General features: G+C 44.3%; 1 protein-coding gene across 12 annotated transcripts in view; it reads right to left on the bottom strand.

Moving 5' to 3' along the window:
- Positions 1–245: 245 nt before the first annotated feature.
- The window catches only part of LOC131267009 (nuclear hormone receptor FTZ-F1-like), a 109,407-nt gene continuing 83,052 nt past the window's right edge, over positions 246–26,600 (bottom strand). For all 12 annotated transcript variants that reach the window (XM_058269742.1, XM_058269740.1, XM_058269752.1 and 9 more), the window contains 6 exons: positions 13,179–13,426; positions 12,715–13,082; positions 11,849–12,047; positions 2,209–2,467; positions 2,007–2,107; positions 246–1,921 (listed from right to left, as the gene is read on the bottom strand). In XM_058269742.1, the coding sequence (XP_058125725.1) occupies positions 1,775–1,921; positions 2,007–2,107; positions 2,209–2,467; positions 11,849–12,047; positions 12,715–13,082; positions 13,179–13,426 (1,322 nt within the window). In that variant the 3' untranslated portion in view covers positions 246–1,774. The remainder of the gene's footprint in view (positions 1,922–2,006; positions 2,108–2,208; positions 2,468–11,848; positions 12,048–12,714; positions 13,083–13,178; positions 13,427–26,600) is intronic.

Raw genomic sequence — 26,600 nt, 5'->3', positions numbered from 1 at the left:
TTATCATAAGCGTTTCCTTATCTGATCGATAATTTACATAACTCTGTACAATGTTTCCTCCCGTTTTGTGGTACAGCAAAAGTAAGCTTTTTTAGCTCTCCCGCATGCAAAAATTAACACGTCGATGAAAGAAGAAAAGTGTAGCCGAAACAATAAATGATTGTGCACGTTTTATGTTTTTGTCAGATTTGTTTACGAACGTTTACATTCCGATCCGATAGCAAACTATTTCGATATGATTTGTGTTGGTGTGTGCGATTTTTATTTTTGGTTTTTAGATAATGCTTTCTGTTAGTTTCGCCTCTACGAATTACCAATGGTTTTACTAATTGCCTCTTTAGAAAAAAAACAACATACTTTTATGGCGGGTAAGTGTGGATTCAAGCGTACCTCCGTGAATGGGCCTATTCTTCTTTGAGGTGCTGATAATAAAATAACTTTCTGCATGGGCGCCATGGTAGATGGCTACCGTATTTTAAACCTGCAACAAAACTTCGCTCCACGTAAACAATAAATAGAAATAAAAATCTTATTCCCACTTCCTCTGAGATGCAATGGTAACGAATGTTCTTGTGGTTATGATGCTGTATACTCTCTTCCGGAGCAAAGCTTTCGTGAATCTCCGAAAAAAAAGGAATACGACGTTTTCATTATCTTCTTGTAAAATGACTTGACATTGCACTTACTGCTCACGGGTCCGTAAGAGATGAAAACAAAAAGAACCGAACAGAGGGAACAATTCCCCATCGCAAGCTCGCGTGTGTCGGAGCCTCCGAATGGATTTTTCTGCAATAATTTGTTAGTTTTCTCCTAAATCACCTTGGTTCACAATATGTATCCCTTTTATATATGTTTATATTTTCGAGCCTTCCTACAGCACGCCCCTTTCTTTGATGATAATCTTAATTATTTTCTGCATGCCTTTTACTTCTCATTAATAGGAGTGGATAAGCATTCGTGGTGCTCTTTTTGCATCGTTTTTTCTGCGTTTCTGCCAACGCCAGCGTGGTATGATCGACACAACAATATCTACCACTATAATCCCTACAAACTAACCCTTAATACCACCTTAAACAAAGAAAAACAAAACAAGAAAAAACTAGTCGCGACGATTCGGGGTTTAAAAAGAGACTTTACCGCAACTATGGTGTGTACTTAACGTGTAGAATTAAAAAAGTATAAGTATATCGAAAAATTTTGCATTTTCAAAGAGCGTGGATCGACTTCTGCAGTGCGAAAAAGATCACCTGATCGGTGCAGCAGCACACACGCAAGCGGACAAGATTTCAATAAAAAATAAAAAAAACGATAAATGACAATTTGCGTGTGTTTGTTTGTGTGTCTGTTCTTGAAGGCGCAGGGAACTGCTCGTGTCACCTAATGTTGTTTTTTCTTTTCATATGTACAAGCGCGGGTTCTTAACACGGACTGCGGCCCCCTGTTCCCTAAAGGGACTCCCGGGTGTTGAGGGGAGGACAACGGAGAAAAATACTGAAATCGCGATGCTGGGAAGTGGCCGTACTGCAAGTGGCTTTCCCTCTCTCTCCCCCCCGTAGTAGTACTCGTCGCAATAGAATTTCGTCATCCCTCGGTCGTCTGTCTGTTTCAGGACTCGTGTGGCGTCGTGGGGCGATCACTCCTCCATCTGATGCCACCCTCCGATCGGTGGCGTGTGATGTGATGGTAATTGCCGGCCGAGTTGCGGAAGCCGTTGCCACTGCCGCCGCAGCTGCTGTTGATGAAGATGATCCGGTTCGATCCGTGGACGAGCGGTTCATTTCCGCTTCGCATGGAGCATCTCCATTAGCAGCGTCTGCGACGGGGCACTTCCGGCGCAGTGTTTGATGTACAGATGTTCCTCGCCTCTGGCAGCCATTCCGTGAATTTCCGGAATAATACTTAGCAGCTTGCTGAACTTGTCCTGCACGCGGAAGGAAGAATAAAAAGGGATTGTTGGTTAGCGGGGCAACTCGACATGGTGACGTGGAACGTAGGTTACGACTTACAGGCACTGACGGGTAGCAGGTAAGGGTATAGTCCAGCAGGGCAGCTTGCACGTTTTCGTACCCCTCGACGACTGTCTTGCGGTTGGTGATCCCCCGGACGTCTGGAGGAAAAATAAAACGGACAAATTGGAGACGTAAGGACACTGTGAGCTGAAAGCTGAAACTAGCCTCGCGCACGCACCGTGATACCGATGATACTTACCGGGATTAAGCAGCAGCAGGAACTTCATGCAGATGTAGTCCCCGACGTCAAACTTAAGCTCCTGCAGCTTGTTTTGCAGCTCGTTGAAGTGTTCCGCCAGGCTCGGTACGCCCAGCAGCCCTAAACCTAAGAGATCAAACTTCTGCCCGTTGTGCAGGGTGGTTTCGTCCGGCAGCCCGTTATGCAACCGCTGGTGTATGTGGTCCAGCACTAGCATGTCCGACCAGCTGTTTTGCAGCAGCTTCATCTGATCGTCCACCTGCGGATGAACGTGATAGAGAAGCGGTTAACTATTTGTGTTCGTTGTGATTTAAATTACGGCGCTAATAGGCACTAAATGATGTATTATGTTTTCCTATTGTTTAAATCTATTTTCCAACTAGTCTACTCAACCCCCTGGCCTTATAGCTTGCGAAGTAAGAGTCACACGAATGAAACCGTATTTCGTCGATGTCCTTCAGCTACAGAAAAAGAAAACTAGCTTGCTCAATCCGGTTCGAAGCTACGAAAGTTTCGTCAGCTCTACAAAACGGCAGGCTTCGCTCGAAGAGGACGCTCAACGTTCCTTCGGTTTGCGTACCGAGACGACGCTGCTGCTCGGCAAAACCCAACGGCTCCACCACTTGACGTCATCGTCATCGATGGCCTCCTGCCACAGCCAAAGCGTTGCACTACAGCGTTGTGAAGCCGTCGCCGCCAACGGACAACGATGGGAGGGATGTGGTGTGAGACACGTCGAAAATCGAAAACAACGCCACAATAGGCTGCCACAATCACTTGACCATGGCCCAGATTTTCACCAATCGGAGTTACCATCATTGAAGCACAGAGGCTCATAGGCCGGCGTTCGGTTTGGATTCGCTAGCAGCTTACGGATTGGTGGAACCCCCGCCAACGCCACCGCCGGGTTGTTGCCTCAGCGCCGTTGTCTCATTGCAATATCCGATGCGCGCGTATACCGCATCTCACGACGAAACGACCCCGAACCAATTTGAACATTTTGGGGCCGGTTTTTATTTTCTTACTGCTGTTGTTCTGTCTTCTTTTCTTCGCATTTCCACCGCGGGTTCGCGGTGCAATTTAAGTTCAATTGCTCGCTAAATGAAGTTGTTCTTTTCTTCTCCCTCGGTTCGATTTTCCCTTTCGATGGGCCTAATTTCCCCCCTTTAGGCTCCACACAACGGAGCCTGGCTGTTTTTTTTTGCTTTTACACTACGATTACAAAAGTTGCCGTGGACCGTAGAGTCACCTCTATTTTAATAATGATTTCTTAAAATAGAAAGTTATGTAGGTGTAAAATGGAACGTGTGGAAATGATATATTATGGTCCATTTAATCAATTAGATCGGACAACGTGTGTTAATCAAACTAAAAGCTTGATGTTTCAATGTAATTTTACAACAAAGTCATTAGAACTCATCGAGTATGAAGATTGTACTAAATTAATATGTCAACAAACTAATCTGAGAGCCATTGGTCAATTTGTATGAATGAATAAATCTTTATAAAAAACTAAATTAAAATAAATTCAATTCAATTCAATTCCGTTGCCATTATACTACAAAAATATTTCGACTTATGGATTTAACTGTTTGATTAATTTAATAATATGAAAATAAGAATTATTGTTTGAAAAAACTACCAGCATCAGCACGGACTTCGATCGAAACGAGTTGTCATTTTTCATACACATCGCGTCAAAGGCTACGAACCTTTGGCGTGATATGTATGAATTGATTCATGATCTTACAAACAAGATTAAAGCTAAATAACCATACTTTGAACTGTATGTTAGAGTACAGTTAGAGAAACAAATACACTGGCATTTTACAAAATAACGCAAGGCACACTGAAAATTAATGATAGTCTTAGTGAATTTTAAATTCATCAAACTGAAAAAAAACTGTCCCTTCTAACACTTGACCACTTGACCTTCTCTGGCGCTCAAACACCACCAAGCAAGCAAACCAAGTCTCTCGAGGGAAAAATCAACTCACTCAGCAAGATTGGAATGGAACGGATTAAATTCAGCCGAGGCGCTTAGGCGCTCCAGTTATTGATACTAGCCTCATTTCCTCTTATGGTGGAGGGAGAGAGGGAGGGAGGTTTCCCTAGCAGGCTAAACCGAGGGGGCAACTGTAACGGATTTTGTACCGAGCGAGCTTTACATCCTTTTTCCATCCTTTCCGATTCCTGGCGCGGGTCTAGGCACGGGCGGTCTGCAGTGGCGCAGTTGACCCATTGACCCAGTTTGCGGGTGCGAGAAGAATTTATTTTCAGTTGCCTCCCACCCTGCCCACCAACCCCTCTTGGTGGAAAGCGATATGAACTACATTCTGCACCACGGAGGCGTGTGTAGTCGATTATTTTGCATCCTTGCACGGGGAGCGCTGAAGAGTGCACAGGTGCATCGCTCAAGCGTTCTTGGTGCACACTCTCATCAAATCATGCACACAGAGACAGAACCCTAGAACCGATCACGTCCTTCCACGATGCCTACACCTGAAAGCCCTTTGCATGCGGGGAGGGTTCAAAAATACAATCTTTGAAAAAGGATACCAAGCCTTAGGCACCGAAGTGGTCTTTCGATGAGAGGAACAAAAAAGCCCATTAAACACTAGACAAAACGTGTCCAAGGGGTGGGTGGCGTTGCCATCTCCACCAGCCCCCTCCCCCATGGCCTCATTCTACTGCCAACAAATCCCAGCTGTGAAAACGGTCGACCGAAAGCCGAACGGGGCTGGCTGATGGGAGACATAATGAAACATTCATTTTTTGAAAAGCATCTTCCATCGCCGGGAGGTATCGTTGTTTTTTTTTGTTTTGGTTTAAAATGTCCTAAACAGGCCGAGCGTTCTGAAAAGAGAGAATGGTGGTATCGCATATCGCACCCGAGAGTGTGCTAGTTACATTGAATAAAAAGCAGTCAGCGCTAGAGCAAACGTGCTTCCCTATGCATTGCTTGTGCTAGTTTCCGTTCCTAGAGAAAGTAGTTTTTCCCGAAACTAAGAAAGGACCCCCACAACCGCAGCCATTGCGCTGCAAGTAATCGGAAGGGAAGGAAAGTAGGTCCAGATTGAAACTGGGACATCGGGCAGACCAAAACACAAAACATCGAGCAAGAGCGGCGCAGGAAAAATAGAACGTGTTCCGTTACGCAATGCACGCGGGAATACGATAGTTCGCGTGGAGGGTCGAGGGAGGTGGGTCAGCGGAGTGGTAGAATTTAGCAAAGAATCCTTTTAAACGAACCAACCGCAGTTGAAAGGCATTCATTAGGATCCGCTAAGTAGGTTCTTGCTAACATGTGGGTGAGTTAACATGTTCCAGTTACCAGTCCGCGTAGAAAAAGGACTCTTTCACTAGATGAACGTACTGCGAAAACAGAACGATAGGGAATTCTGTAACTGAACCGTTATTGTGCGATACCTATATCACTAAACGATCGTTTTACAATCTCTGCAATGCTATCATGCATAATTGGTTAAAATAAATGAAAAGCTCTTAAACAATGTTTCTTTATAGAAACAATAACAACAAAATGAAACCATCAAGAAACTTATACATCTTGTGTATAAATACCAGGTTATAATTTTAAATTTTGCAATGGTAAATTGTTCTGCAAAATGTTTTCAATTACTTTAGTGTAGAGAAATATTGCTCAAATAGTGTTACTTAAAACGTGACAATACACATTTTTCAAACACGTTTAAATCCATGCCACCGTCTCCATTTTTGTCTAATGGTCTGATGACACAAACGAATCGAACAAATTTTTTTGATGAAATATCGTTAAGGTAAGTTAGTTTAAGGAAAATAACGAAACATTTACCAAAATGAACTACTGTTTTTGTAGTCTACACGATGCATTAAAGGGACATGTTTTGCATTATTCGATTATGGTTGAAATATATTTGTCATGTATCAAAATTTTAATTGTATTACATTTAATCGTTGTTTGGAAGGCAATTGTTTGTTCTAGTGGATATGGAGTGGAATTCAGTTGCGTACAAACATCACAATGGCAAAGCGGTTTGAAAAGTATCGTCCCTCTAAGTCTTTTAACATGTCTTCTTGTATCCGTAAGAGTTGCTAAAAAGTCCATTGCTTGGAGTTTCCAATCTTATCGGCGACTGCGTAAGGCGGTCCCGAATCTTTTGTGTTTAAACAGTTACTCTTTTAATCATCAGCTGAATATGTGACTTGTGCTTGTCTACTTGTAAAACATCGGTACGTTGTTATTGTTTTGTTTGGTTCGTTCTAGTAAACAACTTGGGATCATCGTGGTGTTCCTGTTTGTATCGCTACGTACACGCTTCCATTATTAAGCCATTACGCACACTCCGACTATTCTAATGCGCATAATCATACCATCTTCCACATACACGCTAGGATCGTTAGGAGAGTTTCCTACTCAACCGAACTGAACATGAATCACCCGCGTGTCAACGCTTCTCTTCAACGCGCAAGGAATTCCCATGGCGTTGTGCGAAACGGTAAACAACAATAACTGGCCTAAACCGGAACCGAAGATACCGTAGAAAGATACAAACAAAAAGGGCTACCTCTTGGCTACCCCGCAAAAGGAGCTCCCTCTGGTGTAATCTACTTGTGTACAGCTGTCTCGAGCATAGATACGAAGCAGATCAAGTCACGATCGACAGCTTGGGGTGGTAAACAAATCCTTCCCTTTCCCGCAATAGAGCTGAAAAAAAACAGGGAATGGATGTCGGTTTCGCCGTCCTTCAGAACGAGTGACTCGATGCGACCTTCAGGTGCCGTCAAAGCGCCGTCCGTGATTACGCTCGATGCATACAATTATGCTGTCCATCCTTGGCGACGCTTAGCCTACGAAGTTTCAAATACACATTTAGCTGGGGTAAGAAACGCAGTAAACGTCTCGATCGTTCTTTAGAAGGAAGTAGCAAAATTAGGCAGACGATCTTCCCGATCTGTTTTTTATCGTCTCTTCTGGCTTCAACGGACACTCCCATCTGGTGGCAATATTTTTGAACCTATTTTTGGAAGTCTGCACAAAAATCCGCTGCATCCCAGAATGATATCCCAACGATCTCCAGCGGTGGCATTGCGAAAGGATTTTGGAATTTTTTTATGTCTTCCCGACTGGGTGGGACATATAAATTTATTTTAGATTTTCAGAATTGGTATAACGCACGGTGAAGCATAAATCACCCCATCAAGCGCACAGTTTTGATTTATATGCCAAGTACAGAATAAAAAGATTTAAAAAATCATATAGAATCGGGTGAGTTTAAATATTTTTGCTTTAAAATTTACGTGCTCTGTATTTTCCGTGTCGAATGAAAACCTTTTTCATTCCTTTATCGTTGTGACTTAAATATACCGAATCTTTGTCTGCACTCAGTATCTCTCTCACTCTCTCTTGCGACAGTCTCCCCCCGATGTTTCCACCCTAGACGGATCCTTCTCGCGAATCAAGACAACGGGTAATACTACGCCCAACGCGTGGGGATGCGCCGAGGAATATTTCTGGGCCGGTTTGCGCCACCGTGCGTGTTGAGAAGAGGAGCGGGAGAGAAAAAAATCTTCGCCCCAAATTAACCAAAAGAAGAGAAAAAAAAAGTCCACTCCTACAGCGAACGTTGCAGCACACGCGAGGCGAGATGATGGTGAAACGCGCAACCTTGACACGGATTTTCGTGCGATCCATCCGTCTGGCGTCGTCGTCGCAACCGCGTCGTCAAAGGAAAGGGAAAAGAGAAAACGCAGCAACAAATAGGAAAGGAAAAAAACAAACACACGCACACAAACAAACACGAGATGAAAAATGGATGATGAGACTCACCCACCAATGTCTCCTACCAACCCAGACACCGTTACGTTTTACGCACCGAAAAGCGGAATCTGCGGTGCGTGGAAGACGAAACTCCAGACCCCGAGGGAAGGGGGTGCAGGGAAAAACGACCTGGAGACAAACGGGAAGAAACCCCAAGCCGAACAACAGGGGGAGAAGGGTTCCGGAGGACGAAAATTAAATAAGAAACATGCTGCTTCGCGAACAGCTCAAAGGAAAACGGACACCAGAACGAGGATCGGTCGTCGAGGAAATTGCGTAGAGGAGTCAAAGAAGGCCGCCATCGTCACAACGTCGATTTCGTTGCGCTCGCAGTGCGCCCGAATGGTGGCCAATGAATTATTAATCAAACATAAATTAGCCACCCATTCCAGCCAGCTGCCACGGATCCTCCCTCCCCTTCGATAGCCCTTGGGTTTCGCGGTTTCGCTTTCTTTGAGACCTGTCGCCGCAAGTCTTCAATCCTTGGATGAGTCTTTCGGGGGAAGCCCCGGCACCCCCATGACGACCCGGGGCCAGCCAGCATTGGATGTCCGTCCCGAGCCCGAGCTCGTTACATGATGTTTGAATTGATTCGTGGTAATAATGTATGCTCCATTGGTTGACATTTGTATTGGACCTTGTTACGCGCTTGGATCAATGAATATGTTGTACTGCCCATGTGCAAGTAGTGAAATTCGCACTAAATTGATTCCTAAAAATGCGTAAAAAATTATTAGTTAACCGGTGGGAGGATGAAAATGTGCTTGCGTTCTCTTGTTATTTAAAAATTTTCAAACAAACATAAAAAAATCTACGACACATTACTCATATTTAATTAATTTCCAACCCTTGACGGGTTGCAAATCAACAACACACCGAGAAGTGACGCCTCGATTAGCACATCGTAGAATTGTTCTGCCCCATAAGTCGTGCTGAAACAATCTGTTATTCGGTCTGAACTGAAGACAACATGACTCACACACTGGTTCACAAGGAACCGGAAAAACGGAATCGAATTAACCGCGGGAACCGTTAGCAAATGGGCGCCGAAACAAAATCGACACAAACCACAAAGTTCTTGGGTTCCGTTCGCACGAAGTTGATCGAGCGAACCGGCCAAGAACGCCGAACGGGAAAGAATCGCGGAAATTAGGTTAAATGCCTTCAATCGGTTCAATTACATAATGTGAAACACTTAATCTTTCGCATACCCGCCACAAAGCCACACGTACATTCCGCTGCTGGGGGAAATACATTTTCATTTTCGTGACCAATGGACACGCCGGCGGAAATCGGAAGGCGATGACGCCGGATGGAGGCAGTATTTGCGCGCTTGGAAGCCCCCGTTGCGGGTCCGTTTTATTTTTACTTTTTAATCCACCCTCTCCAACGGACCGCGCTCCGGTGCCCTTTCCGACGATACGGCACGTTCCGGCCGTTGCCTACTTACACGGGCGCAAAATGCAACTGCAAACACGGTGTGAGCTGCGAAATGCACTTTTTCGTTGTGTGTGTGTGTGTTTTTTTTCGCACGCGAATTTCAACCTACTCTCCCCCTTTTGGAGGTGGCTGGTGCATGGCGTCAAGTTGTTCTTAACCTACTTCGGTAGCGAAACGCACACACGGAGCGACGGCAGCATGCGCCTCAGAGTGCATTTAAACGTCAATTCATCAAATCACCCCGCGCTCCGGAAGGTTGCCATCCATCGTGGTCTTGTTTTGTTTTGGCTACCTACCGACTAAAACCGGACCGGACGGAAAAGGTTTTTGCTCTGCGAAATGTGTAGGAGAGTTATGCACTAACGCCACCCGGTTTCACCCTCCGCCCTCGACCCCCTCTTCGCATGCCAATTGCATCGATGAGAAAAGAGGAAATTGCACCGCTTAGGTGCATGTTACTATTTTACCTTTTTGTTTGCGTGCACCCAAAAGCCGCTGTTTCTTGTGCACTCTGCCGCCGCCTTTAATGTACAGTGCTACGACCTGATATTGCACTTGAGCATAAGTACATTGGAAAACGCGTAGAGTCGTAACCTTAAAGGTAGGTAGGGTAAATTGCAGTCTGCTTACATAAAGAACCACCTCACGTCCGATCATATATTGTTAAGGCGCAATCTGGTCTTTTTGTTCTGATTTGTTGTTACGCGATTGAATAGTGCTGTACGGTTAAAAGAAGTCAGAACTTTCCCTATGGTGATAAAGACTCGATGAGGAAAGCTTGTTCAGTATGCATTTTAAACATTATTACATAACTCCTTGCCAACAAATATAGATATTTATCTGCGATAAATAACATTGATAAAACATTTTCCTCGAGACAATAATCTACTAAAATCAAAATTTGCGGTTTTGAAACGATAAAAGATGCTAATGAGAAAGGGATCGTGGTAAAACATAAAAGGATGGGGGATGTTGGGAAAATCCCTGGAAAAAGGTACCAATTGATGTAAATTACACTTTACTTCTAATAAAATTGCATCTTTATCTGAATTTGTTGTTTCTTTTTCTCGGAATTGGTTATAAGACAAATTGTCTTCGTTGGAGTGTGAAAATAGCCATTTACAAAGCATTAATGTGCATTCCACATTTCTAGAATGCCCCGAACTAGTTCTCCCCAACTCACTGGGGGGTCGAGATGCAACTACATTTGTTTAAGTAAGGGTTTAATTTCTCGCTCGTTTCTCACTTTTCAAAAAGTCAAGCCATCTCTTGTAGCCCGCTTCTATGAACGGAAGTTCGGAAAGAGATGCCGAAACGAAACAACATCTGAACAGGAAAACAGGAGAAGCAAAACCCAAATCGGTGGTACGGAAAGCAGCAAACACACGATCGTGCCAAGGCAGTAAAACTGCAACATAGCGTATGTTCGGACGCGGTTTGCGGCGTGGGTTGTTTGTAATTGAAGAACAAAGTAGATACATAAATACAAGCCCTCGCAAAAGGCGGGTTCCTCTTGCGCGTCACTGTTTCCCATACGCATGAAAACAATAAAAAAATCAAGCACAAAAAATACCAACTCATTCACGCGTACCCAATGGCCAAAGCGTTGCTTCCCTGCGACTTAAGGGCAGCAGCAGGCACGACAAAAGGGTAGATCCGAAATGGGAAAATGAGCCCACCGAGTCTGGTGGAAGTGAGTATTTTGGTGTCATTTGAAAATTCATTTTTCTCGGCGCGGCTTCAGCGTCGTCGTCGTCGTCATCATCGTCGTGCGGGGCGATATTTTTGTGCATTCGCGCATTCATCGCACCATCCTGGCCCCGGTTCGGATGCCCTTTCCTCTCCTCTACACGACGTGACTGCAGACCACCGGCCCGATGCGTAAGTGTATGCGCCGTGGAGGGTGGTGTTGCCATTTTTTGCTTCCCCCTTCCACTCTCCCCGGGCACCATTATCTCACTCGTTTACTTTTCTTGTTCATTCATTTTTAATGCACGTTCGGCTCAGCTTGACAAGTAGGTCAGCGATTGAAATTGAGAGTGACTTTGTGGGGGGAAGAGGGGTTTATGGGTGGTGCGTACGTGCGTGTGTATGTATCAGTGTGAGGGGGTAGATTTAAGTTGGCTTTTTTGCCGTCTTTCGTCTCACGTCGCTGTTGTGATGACGTTGAGTAGTTGCATTTGGTGAACAGTATAACATGTTAAAGAGTAAACGTGGCTTCATGTCATTTCTACCAGATCGCACAAAAGCTACATATCAAACGTATGCATATTTGCTGAGTTCCCGTGATTCTTTAGAGAACCTTTTCATTTACACTACCTATAGAATTAAATAAACCAAATGGTTACGACAGAAACGAGATCATCACTTCCACGCACTGACCTTTAAATCTTTGAAGAATATCGTATTCCGCGCCCAGTCGACCTGCGAGAAAAGATTTTGGTCTAATACTTTGCACATCAGCTCGAACAGGTCGACCTCGCACTGATTGTAGGACTGGCTCTGGAGCAGCGAGAACAGCGACGTCTGCCATTCGCGGTCGTCGATCGACTGGACGAACTCGCGGATCATCGGCGATACCCTGGAGGTGGCGAATAAGTCGGGGCGGGAAGAGCAATTTTGTTGTCGTACCGGAAAATGAGCGAAAACGCATTGGAGGGCACACACCGGTTTTCGGTCATTGTTTGGTCAAAGTTTTCGCAAATCCAGAATTCGATATGGTGGGGGAAGGGATGAAGGGAGACGGGGATGCATATAAAGAGAGAGAGAGAAAAAAAAACTATTAATCAATGCTGCTCGCTGAGACGGTGCGGTTTGCTGTGAAGAGACATTTTAGTAAATGATCGAAAATGTGGGGTTAGTAAGGGTAATTTGTTAGCAACGTATTAATAGTTTAATCGATATGATAATCTGTAAACACAAAAGATATTTTTAGAAAAAGATGTTGCATAAGGAAACTTTTTGGAGCATAAATCCGCTGTGATGTTGCTAAAGAATATAGCAAACATAAAATGTTACACCCATGAATCGATTGATGGTGATTAGCTACTTGTTAGGTTTTGGGGTTGACCGATCATCCAAGTGGGATCACTGTTTGCTGCACTGCAGCATTTGGTAGCCTAAAGGTACCCTTCGAGAGAAAGAATGGAGGTAAGGGATGACACGATGCCGTCGTTGACACCACGGATGGCTTTCGAGCTACGAGAGGACTGGTTGGATGAAGCTAAAAGAAGCAAAGTGACACTAGCCTTAGGGTGTCGGCCGGGTTGCCGGAGTCGGCCGTGCTGGTGGGATTGGAGTCGAAGCTGAAGGCCTTCGGGCTGAGAGAGTGTGGCGAGGCGGTCGTCGAGTTGGCGCTCATCCAGAGCTTCGAGTCGGACAGCGGGTTCGGGAGACCGGTGGAGCTGGAGTTGGAGCTGCCGGTGCCGGCACCGGACCCATTGCTACCACCACCGCCGCCGCCACCGCCCCCACCACCACCGCCACCGCCGCCACCACCACCGTTGCCGCCCACTCCACTGCTGCTGAGCGATATCGTCGTCTGCGGATTGACCTGACCGAGTGCGATCGCGATCGGGCTCGGCGAGCTGTCTGGCGATGATGTCAACGAAGATACCTGCCAAAATTGAAAAAAAAAAACACAAAGTGAGGTTAGAAACCAGGATGCACACTTCGCATAATACGCCACCGCTTGGGAGCTTGCGCTACGCACCTGTGGAATCTGAATTTCCTGTTTAATGTGCATGCTCGAGTACGGCTGGTGGTAGTCCAGGCCCTGCAGCTGTGGCGAGGTTCCGTCCGAGCCTAGCGTTCCGATGCCGACACCTCCTCCTATCGAGCCGCGCAGGGCCTGTAGGGCGAGCTGACGCTGGCGCATGATCTGCAGCTTTCGCGCCCGGTCCCGCTTGTACATGGGACCGAACTTGTTCCTTCCGCCGCGCATCCGATCGGCTCGCACGGCTATATTTGGTTCAGGAAGAAAGAAAATATTCGAAAAAGAAAAAAACAAGAGAAAAGAGAATAACGAGTAGAAGCGATTAGTTATTTGTTCGGCAGATTGAGAGACAATTCGTTCTTCAATGGTGAGCTGATAGTAAGATGGTTTCATGAGCAGACCATGAACATGCCGACACGTATTGCGTTCTTGCTTTATCTGACGTAGGATTTGAAATCGATTTTACATTTTTTTTCCGTGAATATCCCTCATTTTGTTTTGTGATCAACTACTAACAAAGTTTTGCATTAGAAGTAGTAGCGCATAGTAAAGTTTTGTATAGTTTGTGTGACTATATTCCAGGCAATAGCAATCACGGCATTTCTTTTTCCTTTGTAGTAGGTAAAAAAAGGGTTATATTTTTATAATATTTTCAACTATATATAATTTAAGGTCCATGTACTTCAATAAATATAAAAAAGTGGTTCGTTGTAAAACGTCCACTTCTTTGCAGGTACGATCACGGAGATTGTGGAGAGATATGTTGCATTGAACCGTTACTGCCAATCCTTCTTGGAACGACGGCAGCAGAAGATCCTGTGCCGAACACGCCTCTTGATCCTCTCGATCAAATAGGATAAGAAAAAAAAGGAGCAAACCCGTGGACTCCAACGCTCAGGACAGGAGGAAAACGGTTTGACGAGAACAACTCTTTTTTAGAGCTTTGTATCCTTTTTCTTACTGGATCCATGGCTCAAACGAAGGGGGGTAATTAAATCGCGTTATACGTTTCACCTTTGAACGTATCCTACGGCCCGTTTTTTTGTCCCTAATTATAAGGATCATGGATCATTTCTCCGATGTTTCCAAACGAGGTTTAGTTTTCAGAATCGCAGCAGCTGTCGCCATTTAGTCGTCAGGCACCGTTATTTCGTAAATTTCGTGGGAAGAAAAAAATTGAAAGTTTGCTTTACGTCAAATAAAGCGTTTGACCCGATTGTTACGTCGAATTTCGTCAATAAATCACAATCGTTCCACAAAGCGGCATAAAACTGTCCACAACGCATGGTGGAAATGCATTTGAACAGTTTTCACTCGCATTTACCAAAAACACACGTTCGTGAATAAAAGTCATATCGGCAGTTGGTCCTTATGAACAAAACTAAGTGACCACGACAAATTATCTTACCATGTAAACGGCGCATGCCACCCGTCGATGTATGTACTTTTTTATTAATCGATCGTGTATCCACCGAAAGTTATAGAATCGGTCAAGTTATGCAACCAGAAAAAAAGGAAAACACCATAATGGCAGGTGACTTTGCACGATCCGACGATCGTCGTTGCGCTAATGAAAACGCGGAAACGCGGAACGAAACGGTCGCGATCCTTTTTAATGAGCCATGCATCAATTTGCCAGCTTCAACAACAAAGGAAAACCCGAAACTAGGACACCTGAAACAAGGCACAAGCTGCTCCAGTAAAGCAGGAAGATGATTAACGAAACTTTCTTCTTTGCGAAGTGCGTAAGATCTGCCATAGGTGTAGTTTTTATGGCTTCAAATTATCTTTTTTACGCACCAACCTGTTTGGAAGTGGAAAGCTATTGTTATTTTTCGAACCATAGTCATGGTATAAAATAAAAGAAAACATGAAAAAGAACAATGTTTAGCGTTACTGGAATGCTTGTATGCAAACCGCTTTCTTGCTGTTGCACCCGGAATTGAATTCCTCAACTAAGGAGTTTTTTTCTTCCCATGATTCTAGGTGAATGAATTAAATACACAAGTTACGGGTTTCCCACTTGTTCCGCCAATTCAGTTCGTCTACAAGCCGGCCGGCAAATGGTGAATTATTTATAGTTTAGCATAACGGTCACCCATTGCTGTCATCAAAAACAATGTGCCCAGTGTTTTCGTCAACGTGTTTACTATTTGGCAAAACCATGTGCGTGACAAGTCTACAGCTCCATGCACAGTTATGTAGGGTTATTTATTAATTCCTACTTTACCGTTGCCGCCGGCTTCGCCGAGTTGTAAGCAAAGAAAAGCCTTACGTCCGAGTGAAGTTCATGTGTTGATTCTGCAGTTGCTTTCGTTTTTTTTCATCATTAGTCCGCCATAATGGGCGTTAATCATACGCGCGGGAAAGCGGCAAATTCTTTCTTAAACGTAACGGTAGCGGCGAGCGAAAGTGAAAGTAAAAACGTTTAGGCATTTCAGTTGGGTGAAAATCTTCCGGTCGCGAAGAAAAAACGTTCTTATGCACATTTTTGTTACGACTGTTTTACAAACAGCAAACGATTGCGACAAAATAAAGTAAGAACTGAGAAAAAGCAAAAAATATTCATACGCAGAATTATATCTCATGCCGAAACTACGCTTTAATCCCGAGACTACGTTTTAAAGAGCGATCTAGGGTTAGTACAAACCATAGAACCCTGTTTGATTGACTTTTTATATTGGTTACAGCTTGTCAACTAGTTATCAGTTAATTCAAGAGGAGCAACTCCAAAAAGTTCATTAAGAGAAGAATTGCAGTATAATTGAGAAAAATTTTTTAAATCCATTTCTCTAAAAATATGAAAACTTAACTCTATGGAAGAAAATCTCTTGCTGTCGAACCACGTCGCACTGGTTTCGGGAATAATTACCCTTTGCTTTGGCGCATAGAGAGCCAATTTAACCATCTGTACGATCACTTCGACTTCCCTTTCCATTTTCCGTTCTTCAACTTCCTCTACTCCTGCTTTGCTCTACCCATGCCTTCTTTCTGCTTCCGGTTCGACAGCATCCTTATTCGTTTCCGCATGTCCTTTGTTTATAGCATGAGTTAGGGTTTAGTTCTTAAGTCAAGGTTTTTTGGAATCTAATTATCAGTTTTGATTAGTCCTTACGTGCAGATAAAATAAAAATAAATAATAATAATGAAATAATATGCTCCAACAGTGTTCCAACCAAGTGACAGATATACAAATATTATAGTATGTAGGTGTTCAATAGATTGTCCATTTTTAACGATAGAATTTTGTTCGTGTAAATGGAAAATCGCCGATCAAGCTGTGGCGATTCTTACACATCGTTTATTATTTTTGCTCTTTTTTAGATCGCACAAAACTCATATTTACCTTGAATCCTTTAAAAAAATATCATCATATTTATCATAAAAATGTTACTCGTTCCGATAAAAAAATAAATGAAATATTATTTTCATTTAGGAAGAATCCTGCGTTAGTGATAGCCATAGCGAAAACATATTGTATCTCATTGCTTTGGTAATGGTGCATTGGAACTCTGGTAAAATTCAGGCCAAAACTCGTGTGCCATGCAATCCTTTAATTAACGGTTCTTTCCTGCCAGACACCGGCCAGACACGGTTGACGGATTTCTCTTCTGTCACTTAGGAATGGATTTTTCACACAGAAAGTCATCCACAAAGCCAACGGAAGACCGATTACCATCGCCTTACCAAAGGGAACGTGGGAGGCACGTGTTCGGTTGCCTTTCCCGCGTGCTCGTTCACAATTACTCCGCGCGTCCTGTGCCCTGTTTTAAATTGCAAACAAGAAAACTCCTCGAACGGCAATGTTAATGATTTAGTTCTTCTTCGAAATTGGTGCATCACTTGAGCTCGGGTTGAGTTTTATTTTTCGGACACCGGATGTTGGCTTCACGTGCCGCTGCTGGCCTAGTTGTGAAGCGAACCGAAACGGAACTCCCCGCCGCCATTCCTGCGCCGGCGGCATTTTTGTGCCGGCAGGAAAAGGGACGAGAATGTAACGGGTCCCGGAGTCATTAAATTTTATGCTACAGAACCCCGTCGCTCTCCTTCGTGGGGGCAGCAGCATGGTTGAATGCTGCCTCCCGTTATTACATGCTCACCGGGTTCGCCGTCGGTGTAGTTATGTTCCCTTCCCATCAGCATCGGATCGTCTGCCAAAGGTACGATCGGATGAACTGTGTGTGCATGTCGAAAAATGTTTTGCGAAAATAAAAGCCCCCAAAACCCTTTTCGGTGGGTGGCTAGCCACCTGGAACGGGCATGTGCATTCGGCGTGCAAAAATAAAAAAAGAGGAAGATGTGCAGTGCCGTACTTGTTGCACATGCACATCCACCCTTTTTTCGGGCCATTTCATGTTGTACGGGTGTTTTTTTATTCTTCCTCACAACCTAACAATACCACAACAAAACTACCCCAAAACAAACCCAAAAAACGCAAACCCGTCTTTTTTCTCCATCGCAAGAAACCCTTCAGTTCGCCATCGAAAGAACAAACAGACGAACTCGTGCGAAACGAGACAGTTTAAAAAATGGTTTAAAAAAAAGGAAAGCAGCATAAAACACTAGCATACTCTCGGGTGTTCCGTCAAAATCCCGTTTGTTCATCCTTCCTACCCGGGTTCGGTTTTCACACTTCGCTTGCGTTCGGTTCCGGACCTCGGATTCGGTTCGGCGCGTGCTAATTTCCATCTGCACCCACCCTAAAGCACCGCAGCAAGGAAATGAAGAAAATAATAGCGAGGAGAAAGTTATCTGCGACGACCAATTTTGCCCTAAAGAAGGGACGAAGACGAACGCAAAACCACAGCCCAAGAACCTTTTTTAGTCTTTAGTCGTCCACGAGGTGTTTGCCACGTTTCCTTCAGGGCAACTTTGCCACAATGATTTCCATTTATTGCACTTTGGTTTTGAGTACGTTCCCGGTGTTAAAGATCACAAACAGAACGCAAAACCGAGGTAAATTGTTATTGTGTAGTATGTCAACACGTATTTTCTACTCCGTTTGATCGGCCATAAACATATGTCATTCCGTGCATATCGTTTGTGTTGGTTTCCACGACTCTACAACGTTTGGATCACATCAGAGCTGCACGGTTTTAAGCTGCTTATGGAGGGTGGAGTTCACGAAATGATTCCAGAGCGCGAATTATATATCACCCAACCGCAAACAATGACCATACTCTGGCGCATTATTTTGAGCTCCCTTTTTTTCCCCTACACTCGGAGCTGTGCTGCAACACATAATCAAATCAGTCAAAGCTATGGTGTTCCTTCTCCTAGAGCCGCCGCTTGGACTGAGTGAACCGAGCCAGCGAGAGCAATGCTCAGCCACCCCGTGGCGATGGAGTCTGTGGAGTCTGAATTATGGGCTCCGAAAGTGTCCAACAATGCTTACGATCTTGTACGCCCGCTGCGAGCCTACCGGACGGTGGGTTAGTGTTCATTGTTTCACAAACCAACCCTTTGTTGCAGAATTTCGTTGTTGTGACACATGTTTATGAGGCTCGTATCAAATCGCATCTCGGCAGAGAGGAAAATAAAAAGGCACAACTATCCACCTCGCATTCTAAGTTGACTATCTGTCCCACCATTCTTTCCGATACCTGCCCCTCGCCAACCGGGACAGCTAAGCACAATGTAAGCCCAAATGCTGACAAGTGACCAATTTGACTGCAATTCTTTCGGGAGTGCAAATTGATTCGTAACAAATGGGCCGTCTGGAAAATCTGGCTGGAAAATAAAGTACACCACCAACACACCCGGGCACCGTTAACGCTGCCGTCATCGGTGTGTGTTCCCAGTGGCAGAACGAACTCCGTCATAGCTGCAGTTTGTGAGACGCCTTACGAACGACGATCGAGAATGGAAGGCGTGCTAATGTCGCTGTGGCGAAAGCTAATGGACGAAAACCATTAGCTCAGGAACATAAAGGCACGAGGCATGGTCGAGGCATCGGAACGGACAACCGGGAGGTGGTGGTTTTCTTATTCGAAAACACATAAAATGTCTTACAATATATTACGGTACGTATAAAAATAAGAAATCCGTTTTAGGAAAATTCCTTTACATTTTTAGTACAATTATTTTTGACAAAATTTTGTCATAAAATGTATAAAACCAACGGTTTTCGAAAACCTAAAGCGAATGCTCCGCAAACGATACAGTTTTGTTATTACTATAGCCTGCATCGATATAAGTCCAAAGAGCTGATGTTGATTGTTTCTGTCACCCGCAAAATGGGTGACGTAGCAGTCAACGTGTTAAAACTTAAAATATAACAACAAACATTTTAAATCCAGATGAAACGTTATCACATTTAGATCTTAAAGTTAAGCATTCTACAAAAACCAGTAAGAAAGAATCAATTTATTTTAACATTTCGCATTTCCTTCTGTAGATGCTTGGAAAAAATAGAAGTAAATGAACCAAAGTAATGATAGTACCAATGGTAGTAAACAACTATTCAATTCCGTTGTTCCGGATTCCAATGTGAACATTCCAAGGTCGATTAAATAGACAAAACACATCACACTGTTTGCAGTAACCTCGGTCTACATTTCCTGAAAACTGCCATGCCCAACCGTGCACAGCATCATCGCCAGTCTGCGATGCAATCGCACATACAGCGGCACGATGCACGTAACGGCCCTCCGGATGGGGGTTTTCACTTTCATTGCCATCCTCCTCCTCCGGGCGCATCGGGTTCGACCACGGATCGGCTTAGAAAACGGGCTGCGGCACCAAGGTCGCTGCCAATGGCTCCGGGGAGCAACTGTATATCGGAGTCCATGTGTGGGGGGGAGGCGACGGAAAGGGGAGGATGGAAAAGTGGTTGAGGCAAATAGAAAACAACAACGCACCACTGGGACCGAGCGGCGGCCGCGAACGAACGGCGAAAAGCAAACAGTGGAAAGAAAAACTAACGATGATTAATAGTTAACTCTATTACTTCATACTTCGAGCCAGCTTTTCCCGTTGCTTTTCCCCCTCTGTCTCTTTTTCTCTCTCTCACACACATACACACACACACCCACAGACCCCGCAGCAACACCTCGGAGTGGGTAGTAACACTTTCTTCGCAAGGCGCCGGCAATGAAGCCGGAGGCCGCACTGGGACTATTAGATGTAATAGAAGAGAAATTGCTGCACCGAGACCTCGAGACCTCCGGACGAAATCTGGGCCAATGTCAAGGTGGCCTGGCGTCGTCGATGCTGGCTGCCGGTTGGCTGGCCTGGCTGGGACCGGTTGGCGCTAGCGGGGACGTCTTGGGAGTATCCGCAGTTGGGGCACGGAGAGAACGGATGGCAGACGCAAGGGCATGCTGTACACGATTTCCCATTGATTCGAGAAATGGATCGCTCCGTCCAGGGAATGAGGAAAATATAATTAACTGCTGTTTGCGTCTGTGCGAAGACTGATGGTGCAAGGGAATGGTTATGGCTGGGAATACTATTTTTAAATAAGTATGTAGATATATTCCGACAACTGTTAACCAACGGGGTTTTCATAACCAAGCAAAGAGTAAGTTTCCCAAAGAACTAGTTTTTTATAATTACTATAGCTTTTAGTTGCAATTTTTTAAATTTATGGGGCAAAAACCTTTTGAGAACTAATGACAGCTGGTTAGCAAAAATTATGGCTATCAACGAGTTAATGAAGGTACACCTGGCGTGAAAGCAATTTTACTTTATAAAAAAGTATTTTTACTTATTAAAAGTTTGAAAAAAAAAGTGTGTTTAAGATAGGAGTTCAATAGTTCTGTTTCTGTTTATGCAGGTATGCTCAAAAATTAAATATCACATTTTAAACTCTAAGAAATTTCATCCTAATCATTTGGTATAATAAAACCAAACCAACTCCACGTGAAATTTAATTCAGAACAAAAATTTTAGGTGACACAGAGCAAATTTGTAATTTTAAAATTAAAAAACCTACATCAGGAGTGAAAGGCGCACACGTTTCTCTCTACTCTTGTGACACGACTGATGTCGATGTCGTATGCGCAAACATATCTTATGTGTGCGTTATGTTTCGCAACATCCCCTAAGCCCGTTCACAATTGCACATGGCGTTGTCCCCCCCTGTTTTGGAACGTTCGATCGCTGAGGCTGCGACTACCACTATTATGCAGGTCTGCACGCTGCAGTTGCACCTGCACTAGCAACCGAGCATGCTCACATTTAAACACACACACACACACATAGATAAGAACTTCGCTAGAGCGCTGTAGGTGACCGAGAAAAACGCCAATGCTATTAACGCGCCCGATCGGAACGACTTTCCTAGCGTATTTTATTCCTCCACTTTCCTCTTTTCCCGTAGTTCAGCAAAAAAAAAAACCAACACTCGTTGTCGCCCGTGCCTAGTTCCCCCCCCTGGGGGGACAGCATAATGTGTTCAATGTCGGGAAGTGCACTTGCAGCCGACGGTGCCGCCCATCGTTGCGCCGACGTCAGTGTTTCCAGCTTGTGGTCTTTGCCACTGAGGCTGACGTAATAAAATTGCACACCAACTCCGAGCAAGATGCAACAGGTCGGACGGGATGAGTCATTGAGCGGACGGAAGGGCAGCATCAATGAGAGGGGAGTTGAAGAAAATTGAAGAGCTCAACAAAAGTAAGCGAATGCAAAACACAAAGTGACAATTTAGTAAACCTAGTCGGAAGCTGCAGCTGATGGGTGCTAGAACAGTTTCCTGCTGTTATTAAGATGATGAAGGGAATTTTGGATTAAAATTAAATTGAGTTACCATTTAAATCTGCCATAACATTATTACAAAACTGTGGCTCTATTGACCTCAGGAAGCGATATTGCGGCTTTAAGTTCAATAACATAACAAGTCAATGATATGTATCAATAACATTGTACTGAACACCCTAACGATATATCAAACAACGCAAATTAATAAAAACCTCCACCAAAAATCATAAACTAACGATAAGCAAACATTTTTGATTGATTTTTTCAATAACTAAAGCTACAATCAACTTAACAAAAAAGCTATAAGTAGATTCCAACATCTTGATAATTTCATACCGTTCCTAGGCAGTAGATGGTTGCTTAAACTATGTCATTATATTTCGATTTCCATTTATGTTGCACAATGTTGTTGTTATCTCTAAGTTTCAATTCTCAAAAGTCGAACGAAACAGCTGTACGGCACACGAGTTTGGTCAAACTGGCTACAAAAGCGGGCCCAAAAATGTGGGTCAAGGTGGACGAAATCAATAATTTATTTGTTTTGTTTTTTTTCCTATATAATCACCCAACGACACGAAACCACTATCGCCCACCAATACACCGGAACATGGCACGCGCGCTGCATCGAAACCTTGTAGACATCGTGCCAGGGTAGTTTCTTTTATGGGTTTTTCCTACAAGCATCCCTTTTCTTATCGAATAGTTTTAGCTGCACTTATGCCTAAAACAAATACTAGATACTTCGGTGTAGGATGTTTGATATTGTTATTACTTTACACAAATTGAGGTTCAGTAGGAGTTGAAGAAATATGTCTTGTTAGCACCGATTCTATTAATGCCTATTAAATGTTTTTATCTCCCATTAGAAAACAAAAAACGACGACCGTATTGCTCAGCATCGATTTTCATTCAAAGCGGTATTCGGTATGAAACACGATTTCAAAATTAACTCCTTAATGCACCGTGAACGATGGATTCGGTTGTTTCGACCCCCCCCCCCCCCCACCCCCCCGAGCCGTGCGTGAATAATTTCTTCATCATCAGCGCTTCGTCTCCCCCTAAAGGCGCGTCTTCTTCGGAGCCATTTTTGGCCGAGCTCGAGTTAATCGAGACGCTCAATGCCAACTGTCAGCTATCGCGCACCATTTCCTCACCCTCTCTAGCTGCTCTTTCGCTGGGCAACAACGTTGACTTTTGGGGCAAAAAGTAAACCGCTCTAGCCAGCCAACCTAGCGAGCGAAGCAAGAAATTACGAAAACTGCATCCAACTGCGGCGGCCCGATGATCGATCGAGATGACGAGCCGCTGATGAGCTTTCGAGAGGTGATGAGAAACTTCCAAATTAATTTGACCTCATCGTTTCGCGATCGCGACTATTCGCACGGTTGTACGCTTCTTTTCTAACCCACCTCCGTACTCATCACCAGTCGACGGACGTGAGGCGACGTTGGGCAATGAACAATATCGATCGAGTGCGATCGAGTTTGAGCAACCGATTTGTGCCGTCAAAAGCAGCAGAAGCTTTTAATTTTCTCCCGCTCAACAGTGCAAATAGTGCGCAAGCAAACAAAGGTTCATCTTTCGCTTTGCCGGATTGCATAATGTGGCACGGCCTCAAGACGAGCGCTGATGAGCGGACGAGGCGCCGCACCGACATGACATCTCATGCCGTCTCTCATCAGCAAATTAGCATCCGAATTCGGTCGGCCCCTTTTCGACCATCTGGTTACCGAGCTCTGCCGGTGTCTGGAGCTATTGGATTGGAAAAATGGAAACAACAATTCCCCAAAAGTGCTTCCCTGGTGACTTTTACCGGCAGCTACACAAACACACACGTGGTTAGTTCACCAAAAGTGAACGGAATAACGGATATTAGGTTCGCTGCACACTCCGTCACTCGATTCCCTTTCGGCTGTGGATCGAGGCTGTCGCAACAGCTTTTCTCCGACGTTCCGCGACGTTTCCGCTAATGTCATTAGCGTACGTGACCGATGTGAAGTGACAAATACAACGCCCAGCATGTAAACATTGAGGTATTGAGCATGAACGAAACAAATTTGTGAGGTTCAGAAAGAGTAAAAATCTCTTATGAATTTGTGTCCCGATGCCCTTAGGTAATAAATATTTTCCTTGCTGATTTGATCTTTTGACAGATGACACATGAAAGAGAGCTTACCTATCTGAGCATCAAAACAAATTTCATGTCTATGCGCAGATCTTTCATGCAAACCATTCGGTTTTATCTGCTTGACTTCTCCAGTTTGTTTGTCGGATTTAAAACTCGCATGCAAAAAGAAAATAAAATAAAAAAATATGACAACTGTGTCGCCATCGCGAAACGGCAACATCGGGCGAACTTTGTCAGTAGGTCTTCTGCTCGACGCCGGTTGATTGACTGCCGTTCACGTTGGTGTGCACAAATATTGTGCAAGTGAGCCAGCTCGCACCTTTCCATATCGAGTGCATCTCCGGCTCATTAAACGGAGCCAAAGCGCGCGCATCTGCGCTCGATGAGGTGAGTTTGTTTGATGATGACGACGATATGCTAAACCATTGCACCGTAACCGCTCCCTACCCCCTTTTGCCCCTCGTTGCAGTTCCATGCAGTTCCGCACGCCCGGTCGATTTGCACGCGTAAGTGAATCGGTAAATATTGAATAATCGCAACGATCTTCGCGAGCTTCCTCTCCCCCCAGAGATGCTTGCTACTTGGCGGAAACGCGGAAGGTTGCCAATCAACATTGCCTAAGCCTCTGCCTCAGCTCACCGATGTGTGGACGCACATCTTTCGCACCTCATCGACACTAATGCTCGTCTAATGGGGCGACCTGTGGAGCGAAGCCAAACGAGATGCCGTAATATTGACAAGAGTGTGTTTTGTTCCATTGCTCAAGACGAGAAATGAAGCGACATATGCTTCGGCTAAGAGGGAACGTGTTCCGTATCGCCAAATGTGCTTCGGTTTATCGAGAGGCGATAATGAGGGGCTCATGTTCGGATGACAACTAAGGTGAACGGTTTGCTTAGCATAACATCCATAGGGTTGAAGTGTGCGAAGGGAAAGTGAATTATTGAAAAGGAAAGACTATATTTTTCTTATGTTCAATAAAGAAAAGCTTTGTTGCAAAACAGTTGACATCCCTTTGTGATTGAATACATCGGCATTAATTATTTCTTGAACCTAATGGAGAAGCCTGGTCATTTTCAGCTTTCCATTCAACATGGTCCCTTTTTAATCAAGTTTCGAAATTTGAAAACGAAGCTTCTCAAATTAAATGACTATCACAGTATATTACCAACTTAACAACCATATGTACAGATAGATTTGATAGAGTTAGATTTAATTTGAACCCTGGCGCCAACGTGTCGGTTTTAAATCTATCCGGATCTCCTCCGAAACAGACTGATTATTATAAAATAGCTTCTTGAATCGTTTTCACAAACAAATTAACTATATTTTATCATTACCGAAAATCGAGCAACGGAACTAAACCTTCCCCACACGTGTCATGCGCAATTTCATCAAATTGATTTGTCTCACGTTCGCTTCGAGACGACGCTAGTGGAAAATCACCGTAAAAAAACAACACGATCGCACGGTGGTAGATATTCCAATGGCGAAGTAGCGAAAATATACCGAAACCAAAACAAACAAAACAAACATCATCCCCACCCTCACACGCAACGCAACTGTCAAAGTGAGGAAAAAGAGTAAAAACTCAAAACTGGCACAATCGCTAATCTTATCACCTAATAATGGGTCTCCGCAATGTAAACAAAGTCAAGTCGGAGCCATACGTCTCAACCGAAAGCAGCAAGCAATCCGACGACCACCAACCCCTAGAAGGCGGGAAGAATTTGCCATTCGCGCCTGTCGCTCTGCTCTACTTTCGCCCTCTTTAATTGCAAACGGACGGAGAATATTCTCATCACTCAGAAGTCGTTCGAACAGATGGTTCTGGAAAGCCGAACCAATTTAAAAACAGATGGGAACGGAGGGGAAAACGTAAACAAACTTTTTATAAGCAGCCATCTTAAAGTCAGCAGGGGAAAACACTCACCAAACACAACCATGTTCCAACAAACGACAAATGTTTCAAAGCTTTAGACAATTTCATCGTATTCGTCAATTTCTGATTCTATTTACTCATTCCCAGCAAACCGGTTATGTTAAATGGTGTTGTTATCTGTTTTATACGAAGGGAACTACTCCTCGCATATGTGGTTGTTTCCTTCAAACATTTTTTAACTACAGTCCACGCCAGTCGCCATCATCCCGGTCCCACGGGTGCCATACCAGTAGGTCAAGGTCGCATTGTGCGGGAGAGACCCGGTGTGAATGTGCATGTGTGTCCTAGAAACGGGAACGGGAACACTCGCACCACCAAACCGGCGACGGCGCGTCACCGACACAGTATTTTTGATAATTGGACGAGCCGACGGAACAGAGAAAAAATGAAATAAAATAAACACACGCGAACGTTCCTATCTGGGACGGCGTCGCCGACAGAGCAAAAAAGCAAAAACCCTGTTTTAAAAGGTGGCGACCTGATTGCAACTTTAAGAACGGGAATTTGTACAGCTGTCGGTGGCGCCAAATTAGTACAATCTTAGGAAAAAATGTTGTACATCCAATTGCAAGTAATTGCATTCTCTGAGCCACAAACAAATAACCATAGTTACTACCATAAGATGCTTTTACGTATATGTTTTTTCAGG

Source organism: Anopheles coustani, chromosome 2 (assembly GCF_943734705.1).
Source record: "Anopheles coustani chromosome 2, idAnoCousDA_361_x.2, whole genome shotgun sequence".
In the NCBI taxonomy this organism is placed as follows: domain Eukaryota; kingdom Metazoa; phylum Arthropoda; class Insecta; order Diptera; family Culicidae; genus Anopheles; species Anopheles coustani.
The sequence above is the reverse complement of the archived record's forward strand: the minus strand, read 5'-3'. Positions and strand labels throughout refer to the sequence as shown.